This window comes from Scleropages formosus, chromosome 3 (genome assembly GCF_900964775.1).
Source record: "Scleropages formosus chromosome 3, fSclFor1.1, whole genome shotgun sequence".
Classification (NCBI taxonomy): Eukaryota; Metazoa; Chordata; class Actinopteri; order Osteoglossiformes; family Osteoglossidae; genus Scleropages; species Scleropages formosus.
Genome location: NC_041808.1, coordinates 10,496,758 through 10,523,245, shown reverse-complemented (window position 1 = coordinate 10,523,245; position 26,488 = coordinate 10,496,758). Strand labels below are relative to the sequence as shown.

General features: G+C 45.8%; 1 protein-coding gene across 2 annotated transcripts; it reads right to left on the bottom strand.

Annotated features, from left to right (window-relative positions):
- Positions 1-285: 285 nt before the first annotated feature.
- Positions 286-26,488, bottom strand: usp33 (ubiquitin specific peptidase 33). 2 transcript variants are annotated; one of them, XM_018734833.2, is made up of 25 exons: positions 26,233-26,488; positions 20,282-20,494; positions 17,720-17,857; positions 17,406-17,459; positions 16,353-16,415; positions 13,170-13,319; positions 12,204-12,312; positions 11,146-11,215; positions 9,996-10,109; positions 9,816-9,894; positions 8,248-8,656; positions 7,649-7,789; positions 7,188-7,300; positions 6,726-6,898; positions 6,442-6,512; positions 5,868-5,901; positions 5,626-5,671; positions 5,244-5,424; positions 4,629-4,755; positions 4,086-4,255; positions 3,772-3,853; positions 3,554-3,662; positions 2,596-2,698; positions 1,944-2,012; positions 286-1,687 (listed from the first exon to the last, which is right to left on the bottom strand). In XM_018734833.2, exons 3-25 carry the CDS (start codon positions 17,804-17,806, stop codon positions 1,530-1,532), a joined length of 2,712 nt encoding a protein of 903 aa, XP_018590349.1. In that variant the 5' UTR covers positions 17,807-17,857; positions 20,282-20,494; positions 26,233-26,488; the 3' UTR covers positions 286-1,529. The 2 variants fall into 2 exon arrangements, with proteins under 2 accessions (XP_018590349.1, XP_018590350.1); XM_018734834.2 differs by lacking the exon at positions 20,282-20,494.

Sequence of the window (26,488 nt, the reverse complement as noted above, 5' to 3'; positions counted from 1 at the left end):
TGGGTTTATTTTTAAAAAAAAAAAAAAAAAAAAAAAAAAATCACTGGGAGCCCTCAGGCCTGCTTAGACCCAATGTATGTGCAGAGAATTGCACAAAGCAATTAGTTTGCATAGAGTCAGCAATAAAAGAAATTTAATTCAAAATAACAGCGAAGCTATTGGGTTATCAACTGCAAAAAAAAAAAAAAAAAAAAAAAAAAAAAAAAACACTTTATAAAAATGACCCAATGCAGAGCATTTGGAGGTGTTGTCTGAGAGCAGTGCTACAACAGAGATACGCATGAGCGTGGATGTATTTTACATTGTGTTTGGCTAGAACATTCTGTCCTTGACATCTCCAGCAGTTCATTTGTAAGAGAATAGTCAGAACACTTTGTACTTGTGCACACGAAAGCAGGATTAAATTATGGTGTCACAGGTATTCAGAACATTATTCCTTTTGGTCACACTTTTTATTGACAAAACCATTTTCCAGAATTTAATAATAGCATCAGACAGCCAGAACAGAAGAGTCCGTTTATGAAGCAATCATTTGTATTTTCCCCAGATCAGTTAAAAGTGTCTTTCACATTGTGTTTCTTGCCTGTGAACAGAGAATAAGCATCATGCCCATACACATTTAGTAATGCCTTTACTTGGCAACAAGGAGAAATTGGATCTAGAGAAATCATTGAGTTTTCTATACATACTTTTTTTGCAAACAACACAGTTGCAGATTTGCTGAGAGAACATTATTCTGGAAGCAAGCTGTATTTACATGCAAATCAAAGTAACCACCCACAGCCCACAAATTCCTGGAAGTAAGACTATGGTTTAAAGTCATTTGTGTGTCTGTGCGTGTGTGTGTGTGTACGTACAGATCTTTCCTAAGCATGCTTTCAGAATGTACTTGGGTTGCCAGACTTTCCTACAGAAGTCTATAAACAGCATATTGAATCACAGACCCTTCAATGACACACAACTGTGGGACTCTACTTACATCTGCAGAACTGGTACATTCAGGAATGAATGGGGCACCAGCCATCCCAGCATGCTGCTTCATAGACTACAGTACAGTGCAAAATAAAGTTTGTTCCTGAGACTACTGAAGTTAGTAATTAGCGTCCCTTGGTAACCTTTACAATTTGATTAAGGACAAAAAAAAAAAAAAAACGTTCATTTCACCTTTCAGAACTCTGTTTTCGGACAGGAGCACTAATCCTATCAAGCAGTGTTATTCCTTTCTGCATTCAGTACATGTCACATAATTTAATTACTTGTTCCATTTGGTCTGTAAAAGGAAACTGCAATAAAATCTTCAGCGTCAGCTGAGTTAAACGACCTCTCAAACTAACCGTGGAGTTCCGCAAAGATATATACAAATACTGTACATGTTGTGGGATGTATTTATTCCTCCTATCAGTTGTAATTAAAGAAACTGAGGGAGAGGGGGGAAGCCTTTGCTTGAGTGCTTTGTCAAATTAAGTGCAAAATTTCTTTTTTTTTTAAAAAAAAAAAAAAAGTTTAGGCCAGGCATTCTACGGAGGAAGTTAAACTGAGCGAGTCTCCACCTCGATCTTCTCTTCTGACTGCGAGGCCTCCGATTCCTGATGGGCGACGTTGGGCCTCACCGTCACCACTGGTCCACCCCCGTAGATCAAGTGCAAAAAGTTCCACGTTTCCTCGGAGATCTGTCCCGAGTCTGCCCCTGTAGGGACACAGTGAGGACAGCTCAGAGTCGAGTCCCACGGTTAACTGTTGCAAACAACCAGGAACGCAGCGATCACCATCACGTGAGCAATGCACCGATACGGTCACCTTTCATTGGTTTGCAAATTATGTACAGAGTACCACTGCACAAAGGACACCGTATCTGACCATTTTTGATAAAAAACAGCCACTTCTATTCCATTACAACTAAGTCTCACAGAATACATGAACACAAATAGTCCATAAACATTTACCTTGTTTCAGTGTAAGATGGCCATTCTTGTTTACAGCAATCTTAGTGTTGTCTATTGGTCCTGGCAAATCTTGGAAGACAAAAGCAAGATTCTTCATGTGAGCTTTACTAATATCAAATTGTGCTACCTGCACCCCAAATTGAAACTGGCTAATTACACTGCAGTCAAAATTTTCAAATAACATTTTAATAACATTCTACAAGTACAGAATACTCTTTAAATACTTTGCAGTCAGCTGGGTGTTCAATAAAGAAAATAATCTCATGGCATACCGAGAAAATGTTTATATTACAATGAAAAAGTTGTAAAACTTTGGCAAAACCAGAGTTTTTCCAAATAATTTTGCAAACCAGGAATATTGTCATACAAGCCCATAATGGTGTAAATATAAGAAGACTTGAAATGAGAATAGTTAGTTAAGATGTCGGTAAGGAAGGACTGTGACGAAAACCTTCATTAGAGGTTGCGTGTTTTTGACCTTGATTTGGCTCACAATTGCTGACAGTCGATGCATTACTATAGCGTTCACGGCCGAGGGAAGATTCCTAGACAGTTTCAGAATGCGTACGTCTTCACAGTGATGTGGACAGAGTAAAGTGGCACAGCAGTGGCAAACCCTGCAAGTGCCTGGGAAATTCGATGGTCAACTCACCGCTGTCCTTGCCTTTGACGAAAGCTTCCCACTCGCGGAACCACTGCATGCTGATGCAGTAGATGACTGCCGGCGACTCTTCCTCCTGGAAGGCTTTGTTCAGCTGTGAACAGGACGTAGGAGCACCGGTCACGCTGAGCTCACGCTCAGGACACATTTGGCAATTACATCTCCTGAATGCAATCGCTGAAAATGTCAGAGCCCCCAGGTTCATTCTGGAATGGATCCATGTCAAGGTGGTTAACAGTATTTCCACACATTGACAGACTTCTGCATTTTGGTCACTTTTCCCCATCCCTGGACCAAAGTGATATATGAACATGTTTGCCCCCACATATAAGTGACAACCAAACTTCTCAAGCCAACCTGACTAATGTTAATGACAGAGGGCGTGAGCACAGCATGACAACTGCTCCAGATCTTCCCAAAGCAGCAGCAGCAGAGCCGTAAGAACAACCCCTCCCCCACCCCCTTTCTACAGCTCTCTCCACAGCAGCTGGGGAGACAGTCAGCCCACGTCTCTCCCCCAGTCAGGCTGCAATGTCTCCGCAGCGCCAGCGTATCACTACATCAGACCAGCCTGCTGCTGCACCAAAGGGAGGGGGCTGAACTCAGAGCCTGAGGCACTCCCTGTCATTCGGGGCACCGCGCTATCCAATCCTACAGACACCGAGCATGGAGACACCTATATATAGACACCCACTCCATCTCTCCTGTTAGAGAGGTACACATTAAAATACATATCCTCAGCACTCATTTTCTGTGTTTCAGCATGTTTTGCAGCCTCTCCTACTACTTCATGTTGCACAACTGCATTTGCATTCCCTTTGCTAATTTTTTTTTTCTACATTTCTTTAATTCACCATAATTATTCAGTCACTGGGTGTTCTTATTCTTTTATTGCTCAGTTTGCAACAGGCAATTACACAAAGGGAGAATGAGATGCCTGATTGCGTACCCGAACAAACATATCCAGCTCTGCTTTGCGCCTCTTCTCCAGCTTCTCGATCTCCAACTGGCACGTGTGGCACACGTAGAGGTGATTGACAGCCGGTCCCCCTCCATACCTGATGGCCAAGAGGATGAATGAGGAAAATTAAAGGACTCCGGGGTCAGTAACTTTTTTGTATCCTACAACAAACTGATGTCTCTAGTAGAGGTTATGGATGCTCTCACCTACTGTACAGGTGGTCCCAAACATTCTGAGGCAGCATCAGCACCAGGTCATCAATGTATGTGGCTTTGTGAGGTGGCAGACCTAAAGGATAAAAATTGCTAAATATTTAGTGGGGGGAAAAAAAATCTGAATGTACATCGAATTTCCAAAAAAAGCTTCACTCAAAGGTAACTCACTGAATGGTCACCACCACTTACAAGCAATCAGAGGCTGAGCCAACTACTCCTAGATGAGGATCAGTCTATGTCTGTAAGGTACTCCCATAAGCAGCCCGTGACAGGAGGATAAGGTGAAGAGGGCAGGGTGGCCCTACCTCCATGAGAGCACAGGAAGTCGTGGTTGGAGATGGGGCCAGGCTCCGCAAACGTCTTGAACTTGTTCAGCCACTGCCTTGAGATGTAGAACTGCAGCAGGCTGGGTTCCATCATGTTGAGCAAGTTGGAGACGCGCCTCCTCTCCTTCTGGGCATCTTCGTTGCTCTTTCTGCACATGAGCACAAGACGTGGTGCAGACGACGGTGAGGGAAGAATGAGGCAAACCACTGTAATTCTCATAACGGAGAACGAATATTGACCTCCTCCCCACAAAGCATGAGGTAATGACTCGTGACTCAGTTTAGATAGATCAATTAAAAAAACATGCAGCAACACCTATGACACAGCTAGGTAATGGAAGTGTGCTATTAGTTGTGCCTGTGATAAAAGCCTGTTTTCTAGAAGCAACCAATTTTGTGTTTACAGCTAGGTTTGTAGCAATGGAAAAGTATTATGAAAATATATTAAGACTGTGTCAATGACATACTTTCACTCCATTAACCTCAAGAGCAGATTCATTTTTGACCACGTCTACATCTTACTTGTAAAAAAGCACATAGGCCTCTGCGTTCTGCACACAGGATTCAGGGACCTCGGTCACACTCTGGTCATCGAATTCGTACCACTGGCCGTTGAGGTCGTTCCGACAATAAGCAATATAATGGCCACCTGTGTCAGACAGAGGAATGGATGTCAGTCATCACGTGGCAGGAGGCATCACGGCTTAAAGGTTAATCTGACTATTTTATACCTCCTGAATAAAAAAGCATGGTTATACAAAATTACAGCTTTAAACTGCATTTCAGGATACCTTCAAACTACTGACAGTGAGACCGAAAAGACATTAATACTTATTTTGCTACTTATTTAAACTTTAAATCACTCTACATTCAAACAGGATTATTACTGTTAACTAAAGGAGAAAGTATAGGGGTTTCATGCTCCTAAATGGAAGGGAGGAATTATACTCACTGGCCAATATCTATTAAAAGCCAAGAAAAGTCATTTGAAATATGCTGCAATTCCAACTCTGAATCGATTAATACACCGAAATGGAGAAAGCAATAAGCTAATACAGCTTTCTCTAGTGAAGGAGCTTTTGGCTCCTCTCTCTCCTGTCTCCTAATTTTGAAGAGAGAACCTGCGGCAGGACTCACTGCTGGCGGTGCCGTGGTGACAGATGACAGACAGAAGGTCATAGCTGGTGGTGTGGGCGGAGCTGTCCTTGGCCAGGAAGGGCTGCAGATCGAGGCCGACGAGAGGGAAGGAGACGTGGGTGCTGATCTTGGTGGAGAACATGAGCTCGTGCCTGAACCTCTTTAAGTGAATGCACAGGATCTAAGGAAGGAGGGCGTACAGTGAAAACAAGATTATGGGAAGCGTGTAATGCAATTTGAAGAATGGGCTGTGGGAGGAATAGCGATGATGTGCGCTGAATGGCTCTTTTACAGATCTCAGTGTAAGCCCAAGGAGAAAGAGCTTAGCATCCTTCAAGGTACACACCACTAACAAAAGGGCTATTGCACCCAGAACACTCACCTCCGGGAGGCTCTGCACTTTGCAAAATTTAACTCCGTTCCGTAACCTGGGGAAAACCACAGACGCATGGTATTTCACGAAGACAGAACACGAAGAGCATCTCTGTTTCTCTTTAGTCATAATTCATTTAATAAAACTGCATTTACATATGAAAATAACAAATCTTCAGGACTACAACAGCTGAAACCACTTGAAGACTAAAGATATGAAACAATGGACAAGAAGAAATAAAGGATACTCACTTCTTGCATTTTTCACAGCTGTACATGTTATCTCCTGCGAAACAAACAGATCAGTGAAAGGCTCAATTCATAAAACATAGTCCATGCTACTAAGAAGCAGGGAAACAAATGGAAATTAAACAGATATTAGTAAAAAACCTGCATAGCTGCAGCAAAGAGGAACTGAGCAGTGCATCTGCATGCCAAGCACAGTCTGTACAGCAACAGACAGTGGGGACTGTTTCTAATGTCGGGTCCTTACTCCGTTGTGTCTCAACTACGCTGACATAAAAATACAGCTTCTGCCTCAGAAAGCAGTCATTTTTGGCTGTCATTTAGAGTCATGGGTTGACGAGGCCTCCGATTAAGTTCCTTCATCTTTGCAACAGCCAACAAGTGACAACGATGAAAACTTTAACCTGTTATTAGCTCTGGTCTCTCTCCCGGCACTGAGCTGTGCCTGAAACATTGCATCGACTGCTTTATTATTATGTTTCACAATGCTCTCACTTTAAGTGCATTTCACCCAGTGAAGTCAAGGTGACATTCTTAGATCAATGATTCTGAGCATACAGTGCACGGTCCCCATCCTCACCTTTAAGCTCATCCCTAGCGAAGAAGGCAGCCAGGCAGTCTTGCAGTGTAACCACAGGACCCCAGAACCAGCTTTGAGACGGAAAGACACAAACAACGCAATGTCAATGGCAAACGCTTGGATCGGATTCTGCGGCAGTGACTCCTCTCGGAGAAATACTGAGGAAGCATCTAGTCTACACGGAACCTAGCATGAACACCTTCCCACGAACAAGAGAATGAAGCACCAATGCGTTTTTCCTCCCAAGGACAACCAAAGGCCTCTGCCAAGCAGTGGGGCCCCACCTTTTAATGTACTCCATGACAAATGCAATCCAACCCTGGGGGGCGTAGGCCTCTCCACACGAGCCAGCCTTGACCAGAGCAGTCTGGTGGGAGGAGGAGTGCAGTTTGGCTAGATCCTCCTTCCCAGGAATGGGCAAAGAAATGTCCTGGAAGTTCTCCAGAGTCACAGACACCTGAGGAATGCAGACATCACGCCATGCCAAACATGATCCCAACCTCAAGCTCCTAAAGCATCTGTATAGCAGTTAAACACAATCTCACTAATAGAGCCACAATACACCAGGAATGACCTCACAGTCATCTACACATCATTATTCAAAGGAACACTTAAGAGTGGTAGTTAAGATGAGCAGACTGCAAGCAAAAAGAGCTTAGCCTGATTTAACTGTGCAAAACAGTAAAAACCTTTACATTTTTTTCGGTGCATTTGAGCACAAAGGTTAAGTAGCATCGAACTCTCACCCGATCACACGTCAGACACTGCACAGAACTGATGATGGTACCGTCAAACACGTCTGCAATGATGCTGCGGTACCTCTTCTGTGTCCTGCTCTTTGGAGGGGAGAGTGGGGTCACTGTGATGGAAAGGGGACATGACAGTTGGTTATTAGTGCCTGAAGTGGACATTTGGAGCAGTTGTACCTCACCTTCTGAGACCCAATGCTCTCATGGGCTGCAGCAACACAAACAAAATCTATACCTGACAGCAAAATGTACTTAATATAACACTAATTGTATGGTTCGAGTTCAGGTTGGTTTATTCTTTTTCCTATACGTTTAGAAACCCAGGCGGGAAAAAAAAAAAAAAAAATCACAGGACTCTCTGTAATGGAAACATCTCCATTTGCTTTTCTTGATGTCACACAAAAGCCCTCTGTCCCTTGACCACTGATGTATGGCTCTTCAGGGTTGCCGGATGATACCTTTCTTGTGGGAGGAGCCAAGAGCTGGCCAACCCGGGGAAGATTTGGGAGGGCTGCTGGACATTTTGGAGACCATTCCGTCATTGGGGGTGGGGCTGTGTGGCCTGGAGCTGCTGGTGACGTGGACATCTGGGTAGCAATCTGGTTGCAGTGTGTCAGGGTACAAAACAACAGTCACCAATGAGGCACAAGGGCAAAAGCCTCTGGCGCACTCTGGCTGAAGGCATGTTGACTAGGTAAGTGCTACTGACCCTGGTTCATGGAATAATTCAGATCCAAGTAGTTCATTCTAGGCCTTCAGTGAGCAGCAAACTTATGTAATGTGTATGTGGACTTTTTCAGCAATTAAAAATTATGAAAGAACGTAGGTATTTGAGAGAGGGAAAATAAAATTCTGCATTAAGAAACAAAGAGAACATGTGACACCGAATAAGAATTTCACCCGAAGGTCGTGATACAATCACTCGTTTTAGTTTAGATATTCTGAACAAAAAGTAGAGATTCATCACTCCCCAATCACAGAAACAGGATAAAACCATGTCAGCAGGCCCTCAGTTCCATCACCCACAACACTCACAGTGGAAATAGGGTTCAGTTACCTGACATCCGGTTCTGGATGGGCACTTTGACGGCACCCTGACTACTGATGACAGGAACAGGCTCAGCGGCCGTGTCGATGTCCTTGTCCAGGTCCTGGTTGGAGCCAGCACGATACAAGTCGTTGATGAGATTCTTCTCTTTCTGCCAGTCACGGTTGGCTTGCACGTCATCGGGGATCAGCATCTCTGCCTCGTTGGTGTCGTCCAGCCCTCGGGTCACCTCGCTGTCAGCTCTCTCGCTGCTGCCACACGACTCGCACGACTGGAAGTCGTTGTCCGACTGGCTCTTGTCATCTTCCTGACTATCATCGATGGGTATGGCATGCGAGTGATCATCGGGTTCCACCACCGGCTCCTTTAGCTCCTCGTGCAGCTGGTCCATCAGGCAGCGCAGGAACTCCTGAGAGTCCTGCACACACAATTACCGCATCATTCAAACCTGCTATGCAGTGAAGATGAAATGAATCAATACATTATCAACCGCTTGTTTAGAAATGAAAGTAAACTTTATTTGGAACATGCTAGGTAGAAGTAATGTGGCCTCTCAGGAAGAGACTAATTGGCTCTTTTATTTCTATGTGATGAGACATGCAAAGTAAGTTAAACATCCCATCACGAGACAGGAGAACACTCTAGATCCCAGTATGAAAGGAACTTCATTGCCAAAACTACATGAAAGAAGCACATTAAACGGTTTGAATATGGAAATAAAGCATGACTCTACAGGAATGTCTGACTTTACATTCCTGCCAGCTAACTGCTGCCTTCAACTCCATGAACTGCATTCCCCATGTGGGGCTGAACTGAGACTGAAGGAAACACACACACATAATGGCAGAGTCCAGCAGGCAGAGTCCCCTGTCCCTCCCCCCACCACAATGGATCCCTTATTTAACCATCCGAGCAATATGGCAGGGTCCCAAGTTCCCGTGAAAGTCGGCCCCAGGCCTGCCAGGTCCACTTGGCGGTGGGGGCTAATCTCACATGCCTGCCCGCGTACCTCCATCCACCCAGACAGCGTCATCCCCCATTGAAATGCTAATTTGGCAGAGAGCGTGGGGCAGCCTCACTGTGACAAATTAGGATTCACTGGTTGTCAGAGGCTGAACAAACAGTAGTCCTAAAAAGCCGCCCTGTTCTTATGAGAAACTGCCCTGGCTAATTTGCAGTCCCCGATTACCATTCCCAGAAGCATAGCGAGATCCCACTCGGTGCAGCAAAGCGCTAAACGCCATAATGCAATCAAACAACATGTTCCTTCTATTTTTTTGTGCAAGTCTGTAATTATGAGCTACAGGGATTTCCTTCTGGCTGGTTGACTTCAGAATTCATTAAATGAATGAAGCGGAGGGGAGCAGGAGTTGCTGAGATCCGACTCGGCTAGGAGTGAAACTGTGGCACAATTCACAGCGCCTGCCCTTAAAGCATCTGCTACACACTCAGGAATGAAGGTGCCAGTTAGTGTCACGAGTGCAACGACACCTCCTGAGTCACAGCAGCGGCAGAGCGGAGGCCCGCTTTCCGGGACGGTCACCGAAGCAAAGCTGAGGGCAAGGGGGCGAACGCACCTGCTGCGAGTATCCACGGAACATGGGGTTAATCGCTTTGATCCCCTGGAAAAGGTTCGTGGGCACAACATAGCTGGGCCTGCAGAAGGAAGAGAGAGAAACAAACGACCCAGTGAGGAGATTTTTTTAATTGTGCTCAAGTGACGGCATGACACTTTTTGTGGGGTAAAGGGAACCCACCTATTCTTGTGCCAAAGATCACACACCAGCTTCTGGTAACTCTTGCACAGCGCTGGCTTTTTGTCCGTCCGCACCAGGCCCCCGCAGTCGAGGAAGAACTGGGTCAAAGGTGGGCTGCCCAACAAGAAGTGGGGTGCTTGCGGTTAAAGACAAGCCGGCACACACGTATTCATTTGTCTAAAGCGAGGTTGGAAGGATCCCAGCTCCTGGTACAGAACAAGGCTTCTCCCATCTACCACGTCTACAAGTGGGTAAAAGGCGGTTCTAAACAAGAGAGCTGTGCAAGCAGATTACCAAGCCCGAGGTTTATAATATTAAATATCATTAATTACTAATTTAGGAGTCGCTTTTCTCCAAAGCAACTTGCAATGCTAGTTTTGTGTACTGAGCTTATTAGAATAATTAATCCGGTAATACACCATGGTAATTTTTAGTGGCGCTGTTCAGGTTACAGTGGGAGGCAGGACCCCACTCACGCCCGGGTCCTTTTCTTGCAAGGTGGCGGCTCTTAACACTACCCCACCTGCTGCGCCAGCGGTTTACTCACCATCAATGCCAATACTATCAATAATGGACTTGAGCTAGTGTTTAGCACAGCCAACCCCTAAATCTCCAGCTTTATGATCTTCATCAGCAGTTCATCTCCCGCATTATCATGAGGTTTCCAATCATACCGTTATCACCTGCTGTGCAAGCACTATTATCCCAGAATTGTCCTCTGTACATTATGTAACCCATTACTACCTTTGGACTTTTTCCAAGAACCACTGGAGGTGAAGTACTGCGCTTGGGCGGGGGGCAGCAATGATCTGCAGCCCAACGCCTCAGGTTCATAGTGCAGATCTTAGGAAAGCACACACTCAAAGGACATAAAACAGCGTTTTCTAGCCTAAAGGCCTGCGCTTTTACGGCCTTCTGCAAGTAGTCAATATTGCAGAGCGCGGACCTAACGACGACTTCCAGCTCTCAGGTGCTGCAGTGCAGTCATTATACAAGCAAGCGTGTTGGGGGTCATTTTTCACTCGCGACAAAAATGGAACAAGAGTTAAAGAAGTGAAGAGAAGAAGCGGGCCTGACAAAACGAGCAGGTGGAGGCAGTTACGCGACTGCCAGAGAACAGCATCGGGAGGCTGCGAGCCCAGTGACGTACCAGTTGGAGAGGGCCTGCAGAGCGGCGTTCATGTAGCAGGTGTTCCCAATGTTCTTCAGCCCCGTGAGACCTGGAGGGAAACGAGCACTCGGGCTAAGGCGTCAACATCAGAAACACTGCGGTAACACCTGCACGGCCCTGCTCTGGTGCACTCAATCATTCAGCACCGCGTACTGAGTGCAATCGCCTGCGGACCCTCTCACCAGGGTCCCAGGCACACCGATGTCGCCTGTGTTACACAGCAAAACGGCAGCCCCTGTGCTTGCTGGGTCGCCTTCCATCTGATCTCTTAATTCATGCTGTGATTTGCCTGCTGACTGAATGAAATGCATGATCCAAACTAGACTGAAGCAAGCATGTTGCAAGAGGATCTGACATACATTTACTAGGTTAGCTAACACTCTTCTCCAAAGCAATTTACAATTTTTTTTCGATATCTACAATTATTTACTTATTTATACAGCTAGGTAATTATACTGGAGCAATTTAGGGTAAGTACCTTGCTCAAAGGTACTAACAGCTAGGGGTGAGATTCAGACCTGCAACCTGAGGATGCAAAGGCATAAGCTCTAACCACAACGCTAGCAGCTGTCCCATGTCTCATTGGTGTGAAAGAAAGAAAAAAAATTCAGGAACAGCTATGCATGTAAGACAATTTATCTGACAATTCCTGAATTATAAACAAAACTAAAGAAATCAGTACTGAACCTATCTGAATTAACTGATGGAAGGCTTTAAGCACATCTACGCACTTCATCAGCATAACGACCACATTAATGACCACTACAGGAGACGACCAAAAAAAAAAAAAAAAAAAACTAAAAATTCAAAACTCAGAAACAATAGAATAACACGTGGTAATACAGCAATTTCTGGGTGACAGAAGATGATAAATACAATTGCTCTGGCAAGATCATAATCACTGCAGTGCTGCTATAGCAACTTCACTGCTGCTTTCCACCCGCAGACAAGGGCACCTGCTTGAACACGGCACCCTCATTTCAGGAATACATCTACACAGGCGAGACAGGAAATGGCAGGGCACCCCCAGCTCCTACCTCGGGTACGAATCTCATCCTCCTCCTCCATCTCCATGTCCAGATCCTCACAGACTGCAGCCGGAGGGACCCTCAGAGCACCGGGGCTCCCGGGGACCCTGGGGATCTCCTGGTGGGAGCACAAGTGGCCAACACACTGTGAGCACCCTACCAGGAAAACATCTAACATGACATGGGGGCTTGGGGGGGTGGTTCTGCATCTGTTCTGGATGCATTAATGCTAGGGGATTCAGTTTTTATTACACCGGATGTTGTTAGTTACGGGGGGGCGCGGTGTCGCAGTGGGTCGGACTGGGTCCTCCTCTCCGGTGGGTCTGGGGTTTGAGTCCCGCTTGGGGTGCCTTGCGACGGACTGGCGTCTCGTCCTGGGTGTGTCCCCTCCCCCTTTAGCCTTTCGCCCTGGGTTGCCAGGTTAGGCTTCGGCTCCTCGCGACCCCGTATGGGACAAGCGGTTTCAGATGATGTGTGTGTGTGTGATGTTAGTCATGAAAGGTTAAGTATTCTACAGGACCTCAAAGGCTCTGCCACACAAACTCTTCATCAGCTGCAGGCTGACAGCAGAGCAAGCTCTCCCCACAGTACCCAAGTTAACCTCAACAGAACGACGGTCGCTGGCGACTTCGCCAATGAGGAGCTCAAGCAAAACTCAAACTGGGTTCCTCTACTGCAAATTGCTGGGAAAATCCAACAAAGCATAAAAGCAAGAACTGACTGGTGTCCGCTCATCACTATATGTGAAACAAATAAGAACTAGGCTGGGATTATCAACAATTTACATACCTGTGTTTATGTTGATGAAGAATTAGAGTACATGAAAAATGCCAATGCTTGTCAATACCCTTAAGGTTTAACATGAACGGTTACACATGTGATTTCCACACTGGTAGTTTATGCATGTTGACATTTTTTCCCCATCAGGCCCCATGATGGGAACTGGCAGGTGGAGCCTACCTCAGCAGGGCCTACCTGGGCAGGGGGTTGCAGCGGGGAGTGGGGCTTGCTGAGGGGTGCTGGAGGCCGGGGGCCCAGTTTCCTCTCCAGGAAGACTTCCTTCCCGCAGGCGTAGCACCACACTCGCAGTGTGGTCAGGTTCACCGTCAGGTTGTGGTGCGTCTCCTGCACGGGAGCGCCGCCATGTTAAACACGGTACTCTCAAACTCGGACATCTCCGCAACAGTCAGGAGAACGCACGGAGAACCTTTCTAAATAACCCAAAAAAAAAAAAAAGATCAAATCTGCCACCGATTGTCACAGCAGTTCTCTTACATCACTGACATCCTCATGCTCACTGCAAACACTGCAGATAATAATAGACTCAGTTGGCTTCCAGGCATTCTCACTCTGCAGCGCAATCAGGCTCAGCTGTGGGAAACAGCAGCCCCATCGATTCAAAGAATGAGGCAGTATGTGGCTCAATACACCTCTGATTGACTGAAATGGATCCCATTTTTAGCCAGTATAAAGGCTGATGATGGCAGATAAACACAATATAGAATGTATATTTATAGAAGATACATCTATGGTCACCAGTAATAGAAATGACATTTTTCCATCGAAATGACAGGCTAATATCAGTACGTCTACAGGTAATTCATGTCAGCGGTGCCAGAGCGGAGGGTTAGAATAAGTCCCGAAAAACAGGGCGGGGGGGGACACAACATATTCCAGTTGGAGCACCATTTGTACTGAAAAATTTGTAATTTCAGGGTATATGGAGGTTACGTTCAGAAAAGATATATACGGTAACAGACATGGGTATTTGCTGCCTCACACTGAGACCCATAAAGTATAGAGCCACTGATTTAGAAGTATATATAACCACAAACAGAGGGGGAAACAAAGCGGGTTTTTTAATTTTTTTTTAAATTTTTTTTTTTCTGGGTTCCACCGGATTTTTTAAGAAAGGCTGCACAATCACCCGAGTTGAAGCCCTGCTTGCGTTCCCCACGCTTTTCCATCCTCATCATCAGACACAGGACCGTTTCGGGTACGAAAGCAGCTCTGCTCCAAAAACCGCAGGGAGATGAACAGCAGGCTTTCCTGAAATCGGACCCTCTCCTATTTTCCAAGCTATGAACCACAGAAGCCATTTTAGAAGGAGAAGAAAAGACAAGCGCTTGCAAAAAAAAAAAAAAAAAAAAAAAAAAAAAAAAACTTATTTTAGAAAAGTTGCGCACGCCACTTTGCCACAAAAAAAGCAGGGCGTGTATGGAAGGGCGGTCATAGCAGTCAGCGGCGTGTCGCTGAGCGGTGTCGACTGGGCGGAGGCAGGGACCGACCACACAGCTGCTCAGGCGGATGATTTTGACAACCTCTCTGTAAAACATCTGCATTATTAATGAGGCAGCATTAAGCCTCAAGATGCCATTAAGAGCAGGAGGAATTGCAGAACCTCACAGACAGGAAGAACATTTATAAGAGACCTTTTGGACCACTCGAACTGCAGGCACTTGCATCACACATTTCAGAGAAATCAGGGCTTGATTTGCTAATTTTTACTAATCGCTTGCTGGAGCTGAAATCACTGCACTGGCTCTCTAAGAACCACAAAAGCCCCCGTCCCGTGAGCAAAGTGTACGCACGCTCGCCGAACCTGCTGCGAAGATGACATCACCTCCCACTTCTTAACCAGTCACCGGTGGGAGTACAAATGGCAGATCTGGTGTCACCGTCTCCTTCACCCAACATGCTAGGCTTCCTATGATCCGTGATGTCAGCATACACAGCTTGCCTGACGCAACCTTTAACCCATCACGCATGAGGAAGGAGGAAAGGTGCTTTTGGGGGTGCAGCGGAGTCTTATTAATGCAAATGTTGTTCATCCAAATGCAACAGCATGCTCCTTTTTAGTTAAGGTGCAGCAGAGTACAGGGACAGCAGGAAGCCCAATCAGCCTTTCCAGAGCAGCTGTCCTTATTGGCCTTCAAGTGGGTCGGGAGGAAAATTCGTGTTAATAATTAAAACGACAGACTAAGAACACTGCACCAGGGACGCAGGGGGCGGAGAAACTCTGAACCACTTTTCTAGAAGAGCCAGCACTGCTTTTACGGAGACCTACGATCACCTAAACCCTCTGTGTGAAACGGTTGAAATAATATTTTTCAGTTTTATAAGAGAAAAACAAAACTGCTTCTCCAATCTGAAGCCACTAAACAACATCTTATGAAGTAGGGGGGAAAAAAAAATCCAAAGCAGGATGCATATCAATGGAATACGCTGCTGGGACTGCGCCCACTGGAAGGAGATAAATTATGGATGAACCTACATGCCAGTTCAACAGCAATTCCACCTACAGCCTTTGCGCAGCTATTTTTGAAAACCTCGCTTTTTTCAGCTTCCATCATTTAGGCCATGAAACAGACAGTCTCACAGATCAGCAAACAGCAATTGGGAACCTGGCAAGGAGGAACCTGGCAGATAAGGTGGCAGCTCTGCAGCTCGCCGGATCAAACGTTTCAAAGAGCATTTGACCTTTCCTGGATCGTCACCTCCTGCATTCATCCTGCCTAAAAGTGAACCATTGTCAGAGTGAGTCTGTGTGCGTGTGTGTGTGAGCATGACCATGAGAGAGAGAGAGAGAGAGAGAGATACACAGGTCATTTTCCTAACCTTGTGGGAGTGTTTTCTCTGGCAGACTTTGTCCCCCACAAACTAAGATGTATTTTTTAAAAGGTAGTGACATTTAAAAAGCAAGGACAAAAAAAAACTTTGATTATCAACAAGCATGGGTGACATGGTGGCACAGGGAGTATCGCTGCTGCCTAGGTGGTGCGAGAGCGCATGGGTTCGATCCCCGCTCAGTCAGTGTGGAGTTTGCATGTTGTCCCTGTGTGGGTTTCCTCCCACAGTCCAAAGACGTGCTCTTCAGGCTCCCCCATAGTGTGTGAGTGACAGAGAGAGTGTGTTGCACTGATGTATGGATGAGTGACCCAGTGTAAGTAGTGTATCTAGCAGTGTTAGTCACCTTGGTGAATAAGATGTGTGGGCCGGTAACACTTCATACAGTTCATTGGAAGTCACGTTGGAGAAAAGCGTCTGCTAAAATAAATAAATGTTTTTAGGGTTTTGTTTTATTGCATTAAAGTAAAATTCAACCCTGTGTGTGTGTGTCTGGGCTTGTTGTTCCACCACCATGTGGAAGCTTCTCACCTGAGAATGGACAGTGCTGTGGTCTGCGTGAGACTCCCCACAGCCAACGTACGCGCAGCCATTCTGGAGACACACAGGGAAGGAGGCACAGTTCAGATGAAACACACACAAACCTCAACATAAACACACACGAATGCCTACAGCATACACTCAACGCAACATTTCCTTCTGCCACATTTTTAGCGTGGCAAGAAAACTAAACAAAAAGCATTCAGATTCAGCTCACATCTTCATTATGTAGTTACACACACGCACAAATCTGCTGGAATATGCATGGCACCTACAAGGAAGAGTCTGTTGTGTCAATTTTCTCTAAACACGCATTAATGCAAACTAAGGTTGTATAGGCAGTCCCCAGATTACAAACGATCTCCATTCCTATGTCTGTCTAAGTCAAATTTGCACGCAAATTGGATAACTGTAGATTTCATCAGGACACAGCCTTTCACACGCTCCATTATTTTCACGTTGTCCTTTAGAACTGTCCCGATCGTTGACCGACTGCAGCCTAACGCTTTTCCAATGTTCCATTTCCCCTTTTTTCGATCGTTTTATTATTTCCACCTTAGTTTCAATCATGACCGTTTTCCTTTTCTTTGAGACGTCACATTTCTCCTTTGGTGCCATTGTTAAGAGGGTTAAAAAAAAAAACCAAAAAAAATTTAAGCCAAATACAGTAACATACTTCAGACACTGTTAAAAGCAACGTGGTGTGACTGAAAAGAATGAAGTCTTTGTCCTACCTCGGCCCCGCCCGGCCACGAGCCGACGAACCGCTGTAGACGTGCAATGTTTTGATGCGTGTCACAAAGTAGCACCCACTTGATTTTACAAACCATTGTATGTAACTTGAATTTTTAATATAATAAGCTTCACGGGGGGTGGTTTGTAACTATGGGTTCTACTGAAGTCGGATGTTCATAACCCGGGGAATGCCTGTACAGCGTAATACTGAACATACCGCTATGCATATGAACACACAGTAAGCATGTTGCTGCTCTCCACCCATAAATATCTGTGAAACTTAATGCCAACAGAGCCCAGACTACCCACCTCCAGACAGGCCCACAAATTCGGCCCTCCAACTTTACAGTCCTGGCACTGGCCCTGAAAATGCACAGATGGGCATTAGGTTGACTCCTCTGCAACATGCAAGCCAGAGGAGGCCAAAGCCTTGACAAGGAGATGAAGCAAGATGTACACGACCTGAGCAAGCGTTATCAGACCCTTCCGGATGTTTGACGCGTAACCCATACAACGCATGACGTAATGCACTCCCTGTATTTTTCTCCGAGATGTTTGTCACTTTTGCAGAAGAGTATCTGCTAAATGAATAATTGTAGATGTGACAGTGGCTGGACACTCACATGGGACTTCTGGATGAGCTCCTCCTTTGTGACCTCACCCACACACTCCAGGTGGGGGCAGTCGCAGTTGGCCACGGACAGAGACATCTCCCCTGCCGCCAGCGGACCCCTGGATGATTTCCTCCTCTAAAAGGATCCCTGTATGAGAGTGCAGGGCAGGCAGGCTGAGGTCAGAGGTAGTAGCACCAACAAGTGACAAACACAAGTATGCACTGAGACACAATATACTGTACATGCATAATGACCAATGTTCATAAATCCATTATCAACAGCAGCTTGTCCGATGCTGGGTTACAGTGGTCCGAACAATATCCTGGAAGCATAGTGCATGAGGCAGGGTACATCCCAGATGGGATTCCAGCCCATTGCAGCAATACCGACAACGGAGGGATAATCTGACACTTCCATGTTCTACATGTTCTACTGAAGCACTATATACAGAACTCGGGACAAAATAAATCTGTGTAGTGATCAGAGCCACCACTTCACACTAAGAGGGCCGAGGTATGATCTGCTCTCCTGCTGTACCACCCTTGATTAAGATACTTACCCTTAACTGATACTGTGAATAATAACCATCGCCATAGCTGGGTAAATCATTTTAAGTTGCTTGATATTGTAAGTCACTTCGGAGTAAAGTGTCAGGTAAATGAATTGATTACAATAATAACCCTCAAAATGTGACAGTTTGGACATACACTCCATTGCTCTCACACACACACATCCACACAATGGGGCCCAAATTTTACATTCTGTTCCAAGGCACATCCTTGGAGTTGACTGTCACACCACTGTGTTCGGTGCCTCTGCTCACAGTGATCCTTTGATACACTCTTGGCAGCTCACTTCCAAATGCTGGCCCACTAAGGAGAGATCGGTCAATATCTTTATCTCCGCTCCTTTACTAAGAAATGGGAGCTTGAGAATGCGACCCTGCCAAAGGTCTGTGGCCGTCACACCCCTGGCCCAGTACCATGCAATACACGAGCCAGCCAAAACGTCTCCCATGCAGAGACTGCGTAAGACCATTGAACTGGGGTCTCCACAACCCTGTCTGGACAACCTGGTCATACACACCGCTTCAAAGAACAAAAGCCGATGTCTACCAAGAAAAGAGTGGACCTCAAAGGTGAGAATGCACTGAAATTTGAAAATGTGTCACTGGTCATGTAAAAATTGTTAGAGGGGTCAAAACTAAAAATTAGAGAGCTGCAGAGTGGTCTTTACATGTGCCCACATGAAGGGCAGTTCTATGCTGCGGCGGCTTCAACATCATTAGAGCTGAAGGGCGACGTTAATCTTTGGCAAAGCCGTAGCGAGAGGACGGGAGCTGAGGTGTTGTAATTAAATGAAGGATATGTTGTGGATACTAAAATTATGGGTTGCTATGTGGGCTCGCAAAGAGTTTTCCACTTGAATTTCCACTCGAGTTAGAAAGTATAACCATGAGCAGCCAGTCCAAAAAAAAAAAAAAAAAAAAAAAAAAAAAAAAAAAATCATCACGACATGATGTAGTAATGACTTCAGTTGGTGTAACGGGTGGAAAAGCAATAATTCATAGCTTTAAAAAAAGGATAATCAAATTTGGCAGCACTGTTGAATATATATGAAACAAGGCTCTTTGAGGCAGATGGCATCTTTCATGAGCCGAGCTTCAAGAACAGCGTGATTTTTATACAGAGGAAAAGAGAATTCATTCATCATGCATCAAAAGGTGAGATGGGAGAGGGGGAATAAACAACAACCAGGGATGCTTCAGAGTTTATACAAAGCAGAAACAAATGGCTTAGTTGTGCGAGATGTGATCCGCAAACTTTAACGAGTTCCAAATTATTCGGATAAATAAAAGTAGCGACAAAAGACTGAATGCAAGAAGTCAAAAAAAGGAGAAGCAGCACTGGGGGCTCTCGGGCTGTTTCAAAACCCGTCAGAGGCTGGAGCTGGGAGTGCCTGCGTGAACCGGAAGGACAGGGTTCCCCATAACGACAACTAAAATTCCAACTCATACAGGGGCCGCAGGTGTCAGATAGCACCGTCGCAGACGGTGCCGGGTGCGAATCCCATTCCTGCGTTAGTACCCTTGATCAATGAACTTACTGTACGCTGACAGATGATAGAGTAAGAATACCTTGCTGTGAGCATATTGCTGCACAACCACTGCAGGTCACCTTGACCAGAAGTAGGACCTAAATTAAGGTTACTAATGCTATACAACATGAACCATAAACCAAAAGCAGTCCATAAAACATGTTAAAATTCTTCGCCCTATAAACAACACAACTACAGTGTCATGTAGAGAGAGAGAGAGAGAGAGAGAGAGAGAGGGGGAAAAGAAAAAAAAAAGAAAACTATGTTCTGTACATTAAGATGTCAGAGGTTAACGTGAGCAGCAACACGCATTCTTCTCTTGCTCCACGTGGTTCAACGTACTGCTGCTCTTTGACCCACAAAGACCTCAGAAAAGTACTATAATCATTATGACTATCACCCAAAAAAAAAAAAAAAACAATTCTACTTTAATGCAGAAAATACAAGACTGCAACAGCTGCGGTGTTTGATCACCTTATCAGTGTTGAGTTCAGCCCTGCCTTGTTTAGGTGGGACTATGAACCGCTGAGATTGCGTATCCGTAAAGCTCCGTCATACAGCGTAAACAAAGCAACACTGGCTCCTCCTTCGGCCGAACGATTCCCTGCGCAGCTCCGTGCGGCTCCGCACACCTCGGACCTGACGCCTTACGGCTTCCCCTCCATTCGGTAACTGGATTGCTCCACCCTGGAAAGAGCGAGGAAGAAGGGGTAAAACATGGCTCTGAAGAAAAACGGCAGAGTTGTAGAGAACTGGGGTTGCATGCTGGAAGACGCAGTCTTCTTCTATTCCCCCCCCCCTCTCCCTTTTTCATTGCCTGCAGTTTATTTTTATTTAACTCCGCCAAAAGAGAACTTGTTTCATATGTACACTACATGCCTTTCATCACTCGTATCGCTCAAGAAAGAAAGTAATGTTTCACGAGGAGAAGTGAGAAACTTCAGTAATTAGGAAAGGGAGAGGGAAGGCGGGAGAATCTGAGCGCCATCCGCAGGGGGCAAGAGCCGTGGAGGGGATTCCTGCATTTAAAGCGTCCGTCGTAAGCGTGGAAAGCTACGTATGTGCACGGTGGCCGGAGTAAACTCAAAATGGAGCTCATCAGGAGCTAAAGAACCCAGAGGAAAAGAACCCAGAAGTAGGTCTGCAGGCAAGGAGGAGGAATTCTTCAGCTGGGCTTGATGCTGTGTCCGGAGATGCTGCAAAGGCTGTCAAAAACTGGCGAGCTGCGGGTGATGACAGCAGCAGACAAAGGCAGCGCGACGCAAGGTCCAAAGCAGGCCCCTAGAAAGGCGCGTGTGCGGAATCCACGCGGCGTCCACGTCGGCCTGCGCGCTACCACAGAGACGCCCGCATCCTTGCGTGCGGTTCGCGGGCAGAAAAGCCGAGACGCGACACCGCGGCAGCTACCGACAGCATCTACGCCGCAAAAGCGAGACATTCGAACATCCATTTTCTGCCCTGCGGGGATATTGACGGCTCCCCTTTTGTTAGCAAAGCAGATCTGCCCGAGCGCCATTTTCCCAGCTCAGCAACGTACAAGTGGTATCGATCACGCCGGACAGGTCTGTATCGAGGCCCTCATCAACTCTGCTCCCGCACCGTGAACGCAGCTTCAGTTTATATCTCTGCTTAGAGCCTGGAGCGCAACTCGCACCGCTGCTCAGTCTTACTTCATTTTTCAATATTGCTTCTACTTGGTGATCTTGGATTTTGTCACTTACACCCTGCATTCGGTTTTGAAATTTAACAGTGGCATAAAACAACTGGTGGCGACTATAGTAAACGTATTTAGGAACATCCCCCCCCACGGGAAATCTCAATAAAAGGAGGGGAGAAGCAAACTGCTGACTGCATAGAGAGATGAGAGCAAACAGCCCTGCGAACGAGACCCAGGGGTGGAGGGGTTTGTCGCAAAGCGTGGCGAACAAAATTTGCCGAAACAGGGAATTTAGCTGTTGATTGTTCTTCCGCTTCGGATAAACAAGATGTGGATGTATCTAGACTTTGAAAAGTTGGTTTGGAAAACTACAGGGCAGCTGGTAGTGTAGTGGTTACAGCTTCTGATGTTGGACCAAGAGGTCGCAGGTTCAAATCCCAGCTGCAGTACCCTTGAGCAAGGTACTTGCCCTAAACTGCTCCACTGAAACTACCCAGCTGTATAAATAGGTAAATAATTAAGTAGCTTAACATTGTAAGTGGCTTCGGAGAAAAGCGTCAGCTACATGAACAAATGTAAACCGTGCGAACGGATGGCAAGACGAGTGATGCAGATTAAGAGGGCCCAAATCAGATGTAGGACCAAGCCTGTCAGCCTGAAAATTTGTATACAAGGATCCACAGTTGTTTGGTATCGATACTATTGTCCGTCTTTTCATCACTGGAACTTTAGAGAGGAAACGAGCATGTTCGGATGACATCTTTGGCACCATCCGCAACAAGAGAACCTTATCTACCTTGGCACTGGCAGCATCTTTAATTGCCTCCCTGCGGATCTCACGACAACATGAAACGTAGCCTTTGAGACGCGACACTCGGCACGTGCCCTCCTGAGGAACGGTCCTTGTCCAGCCTTGGTGCAATTTCAGCCCTCGGGCAAGGGCACACCGCAGGGCACAAATGCTCCAGTCCACACAGCACATGTTGAGAGCCACAAGGAGAAGATTAGTAACTTTCCCAAGCCCTCCAAACCACCATTACAAACATCTCCACAGACCAAAAGGAGATACAACACCAGCCAGAATTTGTAAAAACCATCGTTTCTATGTCAGGGTGTAGGGAGGAATGTATTTTTGAAGTGTGGGCCAATGCTGTGGTTGGTGATGAAACAAAATATACCATCAGTAAAATGCCCCATATTTGACAGCTCGGTTGAAGTGCTACAGTGCAGTATAATTACACACATTAACAAATGTACACACCTTCTATGACACGCTCATTTAGAAGGTCCAGATGTGAACGGGAGATGACAACATTGCAGGCCGTTGTTTCTGTGGCTACATAATCACAGTGGTTTAATTCCCTTATACAGCCGCTACATAATTAGTGCGTGGGGAATTGTATTTACATTTAATATTCTACCTGCTAACAATGACTGCTTTGAAACTAATTTATTGCATTTACACATCCTTAAAATCAATGACCTTGTTGATAAGCTCAGAATTCTAGCCAATGTCTTTGTTACATGGTAGCAGGCATATTTTAAACATCACACACACACAAGTATTCCACGTCATACTTAACTAATTTGTTCCTGAAAAGGGTTTGTATATCAAGAGTATGTAAACGGGAAGGTCCTTTCCCAGTATTTTAAACGGGGGAAAAAGTTACGCATTCCTGGACTTTACAGGCATGCCCAAGTATTTCCACAAACACCCTCCGAACAATTTAAAAAGTCTCAAGAAACTAATCAAAACATTAGGATAAAATAGTTAAAATAATCAAGAAGGAAATGAAAGCATAAATTAGGGTCGAACTTTTATTTTTACTAAATCACTGTACATTAAGTACACATAAACATGCAGAAGACATTTACAGTACACTTGCATTTTATTCATGCTTTTCTCCTTAGTGACATACATGCATTAAATCCACAGAAGAGGAGATGTGGATGCAGACATGTGATGAGTACAGTCAATTTGTCATATTCCACTGTGTAAACCAGTATATATTTACAGGAGGAGCAGCATATAGGTTTTTCCTTTTTTTTCATGCTTTTTGAGCGCTTACGAGATCGGGGAGAAGTGAGTCAGAAAGGTGAGTCTTGAAACCCTCTTAAATGTAAAGAGGTATGTGAACAAAAAACATTTAAGAAATTAAGAAGCGGTTATCATATGTTGCTGAAAAGCCTGCACCTGATTAGCTTTTACATCATCAAGGAAAAGTGTACCTCAAACATCAGAAAAATTACAACAATCTGTACACTGGTGGTTTGCATCCCACTGTATATCTGTATGGGTGTCTGTCTATATTATTATAGAGAAGCAGAGAGAAAAACTCTGATTTTTGTTTAGGCCTAGTAATATTTTTTACAGAAAGATTGTATGTGTTGATTGAATCAGTACGATTTGCTATTTTTCCATTTCAAACATTACTTAAAACCTTTGCAGGCACCCTGACCGACATGACCACGTCCAGTCGAAACCACCACAGACCAAGGGCCCCGAAAGCAGCTTCTATCTTCGTAGAACCAGCGCGAACTGAAGGAATCCTGCTTTGAACGCTAAAGGAGGGTGCACTTTGTGGCACATTAAACCCCCCACTGCCTTGGGAGAACCTCGGCCATCCACAGCATCAAAAGGCTTATTGCATTAGCCTGATGCAAGCTTTAGCAAACGCACGGCTCTCGCGAACTCACCGTTTCTCTCCGTGTGAGACATCACCCTAAAATACGAACAGAAAAACATGTCATAGTATTACACTTGCACCTGATGACCACTCATCTATCTATAACTGACACAAAAATCATATTTCTGGATTCTGAATCTTCCACCATATCTCCCTTAAAGAAACAGGTGGTATCAAACTGCGCATCAATAATTGCGCGTCTGTATCTAAAGCTCTTCCTCAGTTGTCGACACCTCTTCTGAACGCGCTGAACTGCATGTAAATGTAAGCTGCAATGTAAATGCCTGCATTTAAAATCGGTTATTTTCAAATCAACAATTTCACATCTGTATCACTCATTTGCATCATCTTTTTTTTTTTTTAATACATTTCCCCCAGCTGTGCTTCTGAATAAGTAAATAAAAATGTGATACAGACAAAACTCGGATTCACTGCAGTGCTATCATTATAAAGAGACGGCACAAAATTTGATTTTGAAGCTATGAACCTAGTGCGTGGTGAACTGCACTTAGCACAAATACCAGTTATAATAGAATAACGCGGTACGACGGGGGAAGCGTTGCAGACGGCGCATCAATCCATTGATTGGTCATTTCAGAGCTGGAAGGAGAATGCAGTCAAAAAAATACTGCTTACAAAGGACAAGAAATTTGTTTTTCCCCTTTCGTTTTCCAGGAACGAATGTCGACACCTCCTCCACGCAGGCGTTCGCAGAAAAGTCGGCCCATCAAACGTCAGCAAAACTGAGTATCGTCCAAAGCACAATTTACAATCCAGAACTGGGAAAGCATGCAGGGTACCGCTGGAACGAGCTTCGATTTTAAGACATGAAATAAACAAAGCCTTCGTAGCACAACGCAAGATTAGATTTCCCATATCTTATAACGAAGACACCATGGCAAAGCAGGACTGACTCTGTATCAAATACAGGGGGTTGGAAGAGCCAAATAGGCAGAAATGTAGAAACTATGAGGTGTTTAATGGATCGAACACTGCATAATAATATCACCGCTTGTGTTACAAGGAGGAGGGAGCACCCTTTCAGCGTGCGCACACACACACACACACACACACACACACACACACACACACACACACAGGAGGAGCACTGGGAACGAGCACTCCTGACGGTACGCAGCCCTGACCGGCTACAATTCAATATGTGGCCCTTCTGCGCGGGACTCGGACTCCTGATGGCCCCTCGCACCGTGGGCCACAGGACAGCAGGGCTGCTCCACACTCAAGTCAAGGCTCCATGTGACATGATCTGAAGATGACAAGGGCTGACCTCCATACTAGTAGATAGATACAGATAGATAGACAGATACCACCATGATCCAACACCAAATGTGAGCCAGTGAGCTCGGAATAGGCAAAACAGCATCGTAAGAAACGTTATTATTTATTATTATTATTTATTATTGTTATTTTCGGTGACAGTCAGTGACTGCACAGACTGTGACTGAGCAGTGAGCGAGTCCGCGTCTCACTCCACCGATAGCCAATGACAAAAGAGACAGATTCCCGTCACTTCGCAACACGAAAGAGCTCAAAAATGAGTCACGAAAAGACAATTATTAGAGATATTATTAGGTTACACTGAAACACGAGGGGGGGCTCAGACTGAGTCGCGGACAATCATCATGCCATCATCATGGGATGGAAGGGAGAGCGGCCATCGCCGGTTAGAGCGCTGACAGCCAGCGCGAGAGGGCGGTCACGCGGAGCGCGGCCGCCGGGCCGCCAGCCCGGGTACTCGGCAACAGCAGCGCGAGTGAGGCGCGCGGAAGGGAAGGCGCGCGGAAGGCGGGCGGCGGCAGCGGCAACGCCGGCGGTGCGGGCTTTTTTTCCTACACCGCCGCTCCACCTCACGGCGGACCGACGGCCGAAGCCTCGCCGGACCGCTGTAGTTTTACATAATACACGCGATAATAACGTGCCTCACGAGGCCCCTTCAGAACATAAATATAATTTGTGTGTATAAAAATGTCTGTGCAGGGGGGAGTCGTTCCGAGCTCGCGACTCTCCGCATCAACCGACACGGCGACACACCGCGTTTTCCAGAATCCGTTCCATCTTACCTCCTCGGAACACCGCACACCGTCCCGCCGATATCACTCCGCTTCTCGAGCGCTGCTCCACTTGGAGTCCAACAAAGGCCGCGTATTTTACCCCGTATCGCTGTAAGTCCTTTACATTTTTAATAAACAAAAATGCGTTATTATTGTTACGAGCGGACCGCAATGACAAGCGTTCAGCTCTCGGCTTCCAGGTCGCCGCGCTCCGCCTTGTGGCGTTTTCAGGCGGCTTCTTCCGGTCCTGTGATGAAAGCGGGGA

Excerpts from the sequence above, each read along its gene's own strand:
- usp33 (XM_018734833.2), bottom strand. The coding sequence starts at position 17,806 with ATGTCTCTGTCCGTGGCCAACTGCGACTGCCCCCACCTGGAGTGTGTG. Across the intron at positions 6,513-6,725 it reads GTCATGGAGTACATTAAAAG|CTGGTTCTGGGGTCCTGTGG; the intron begins GTGGGGCCCCAC and ends TCCGTCTCAAAG. Across the intron at positions 3,854-4,085 it reads CTTCCTGTGCTCTCATGGAG|GTCTGCCACCTCACAAAGCC; the intron begins GTAGGGCCACCC and ends TTTATCCTTTAG.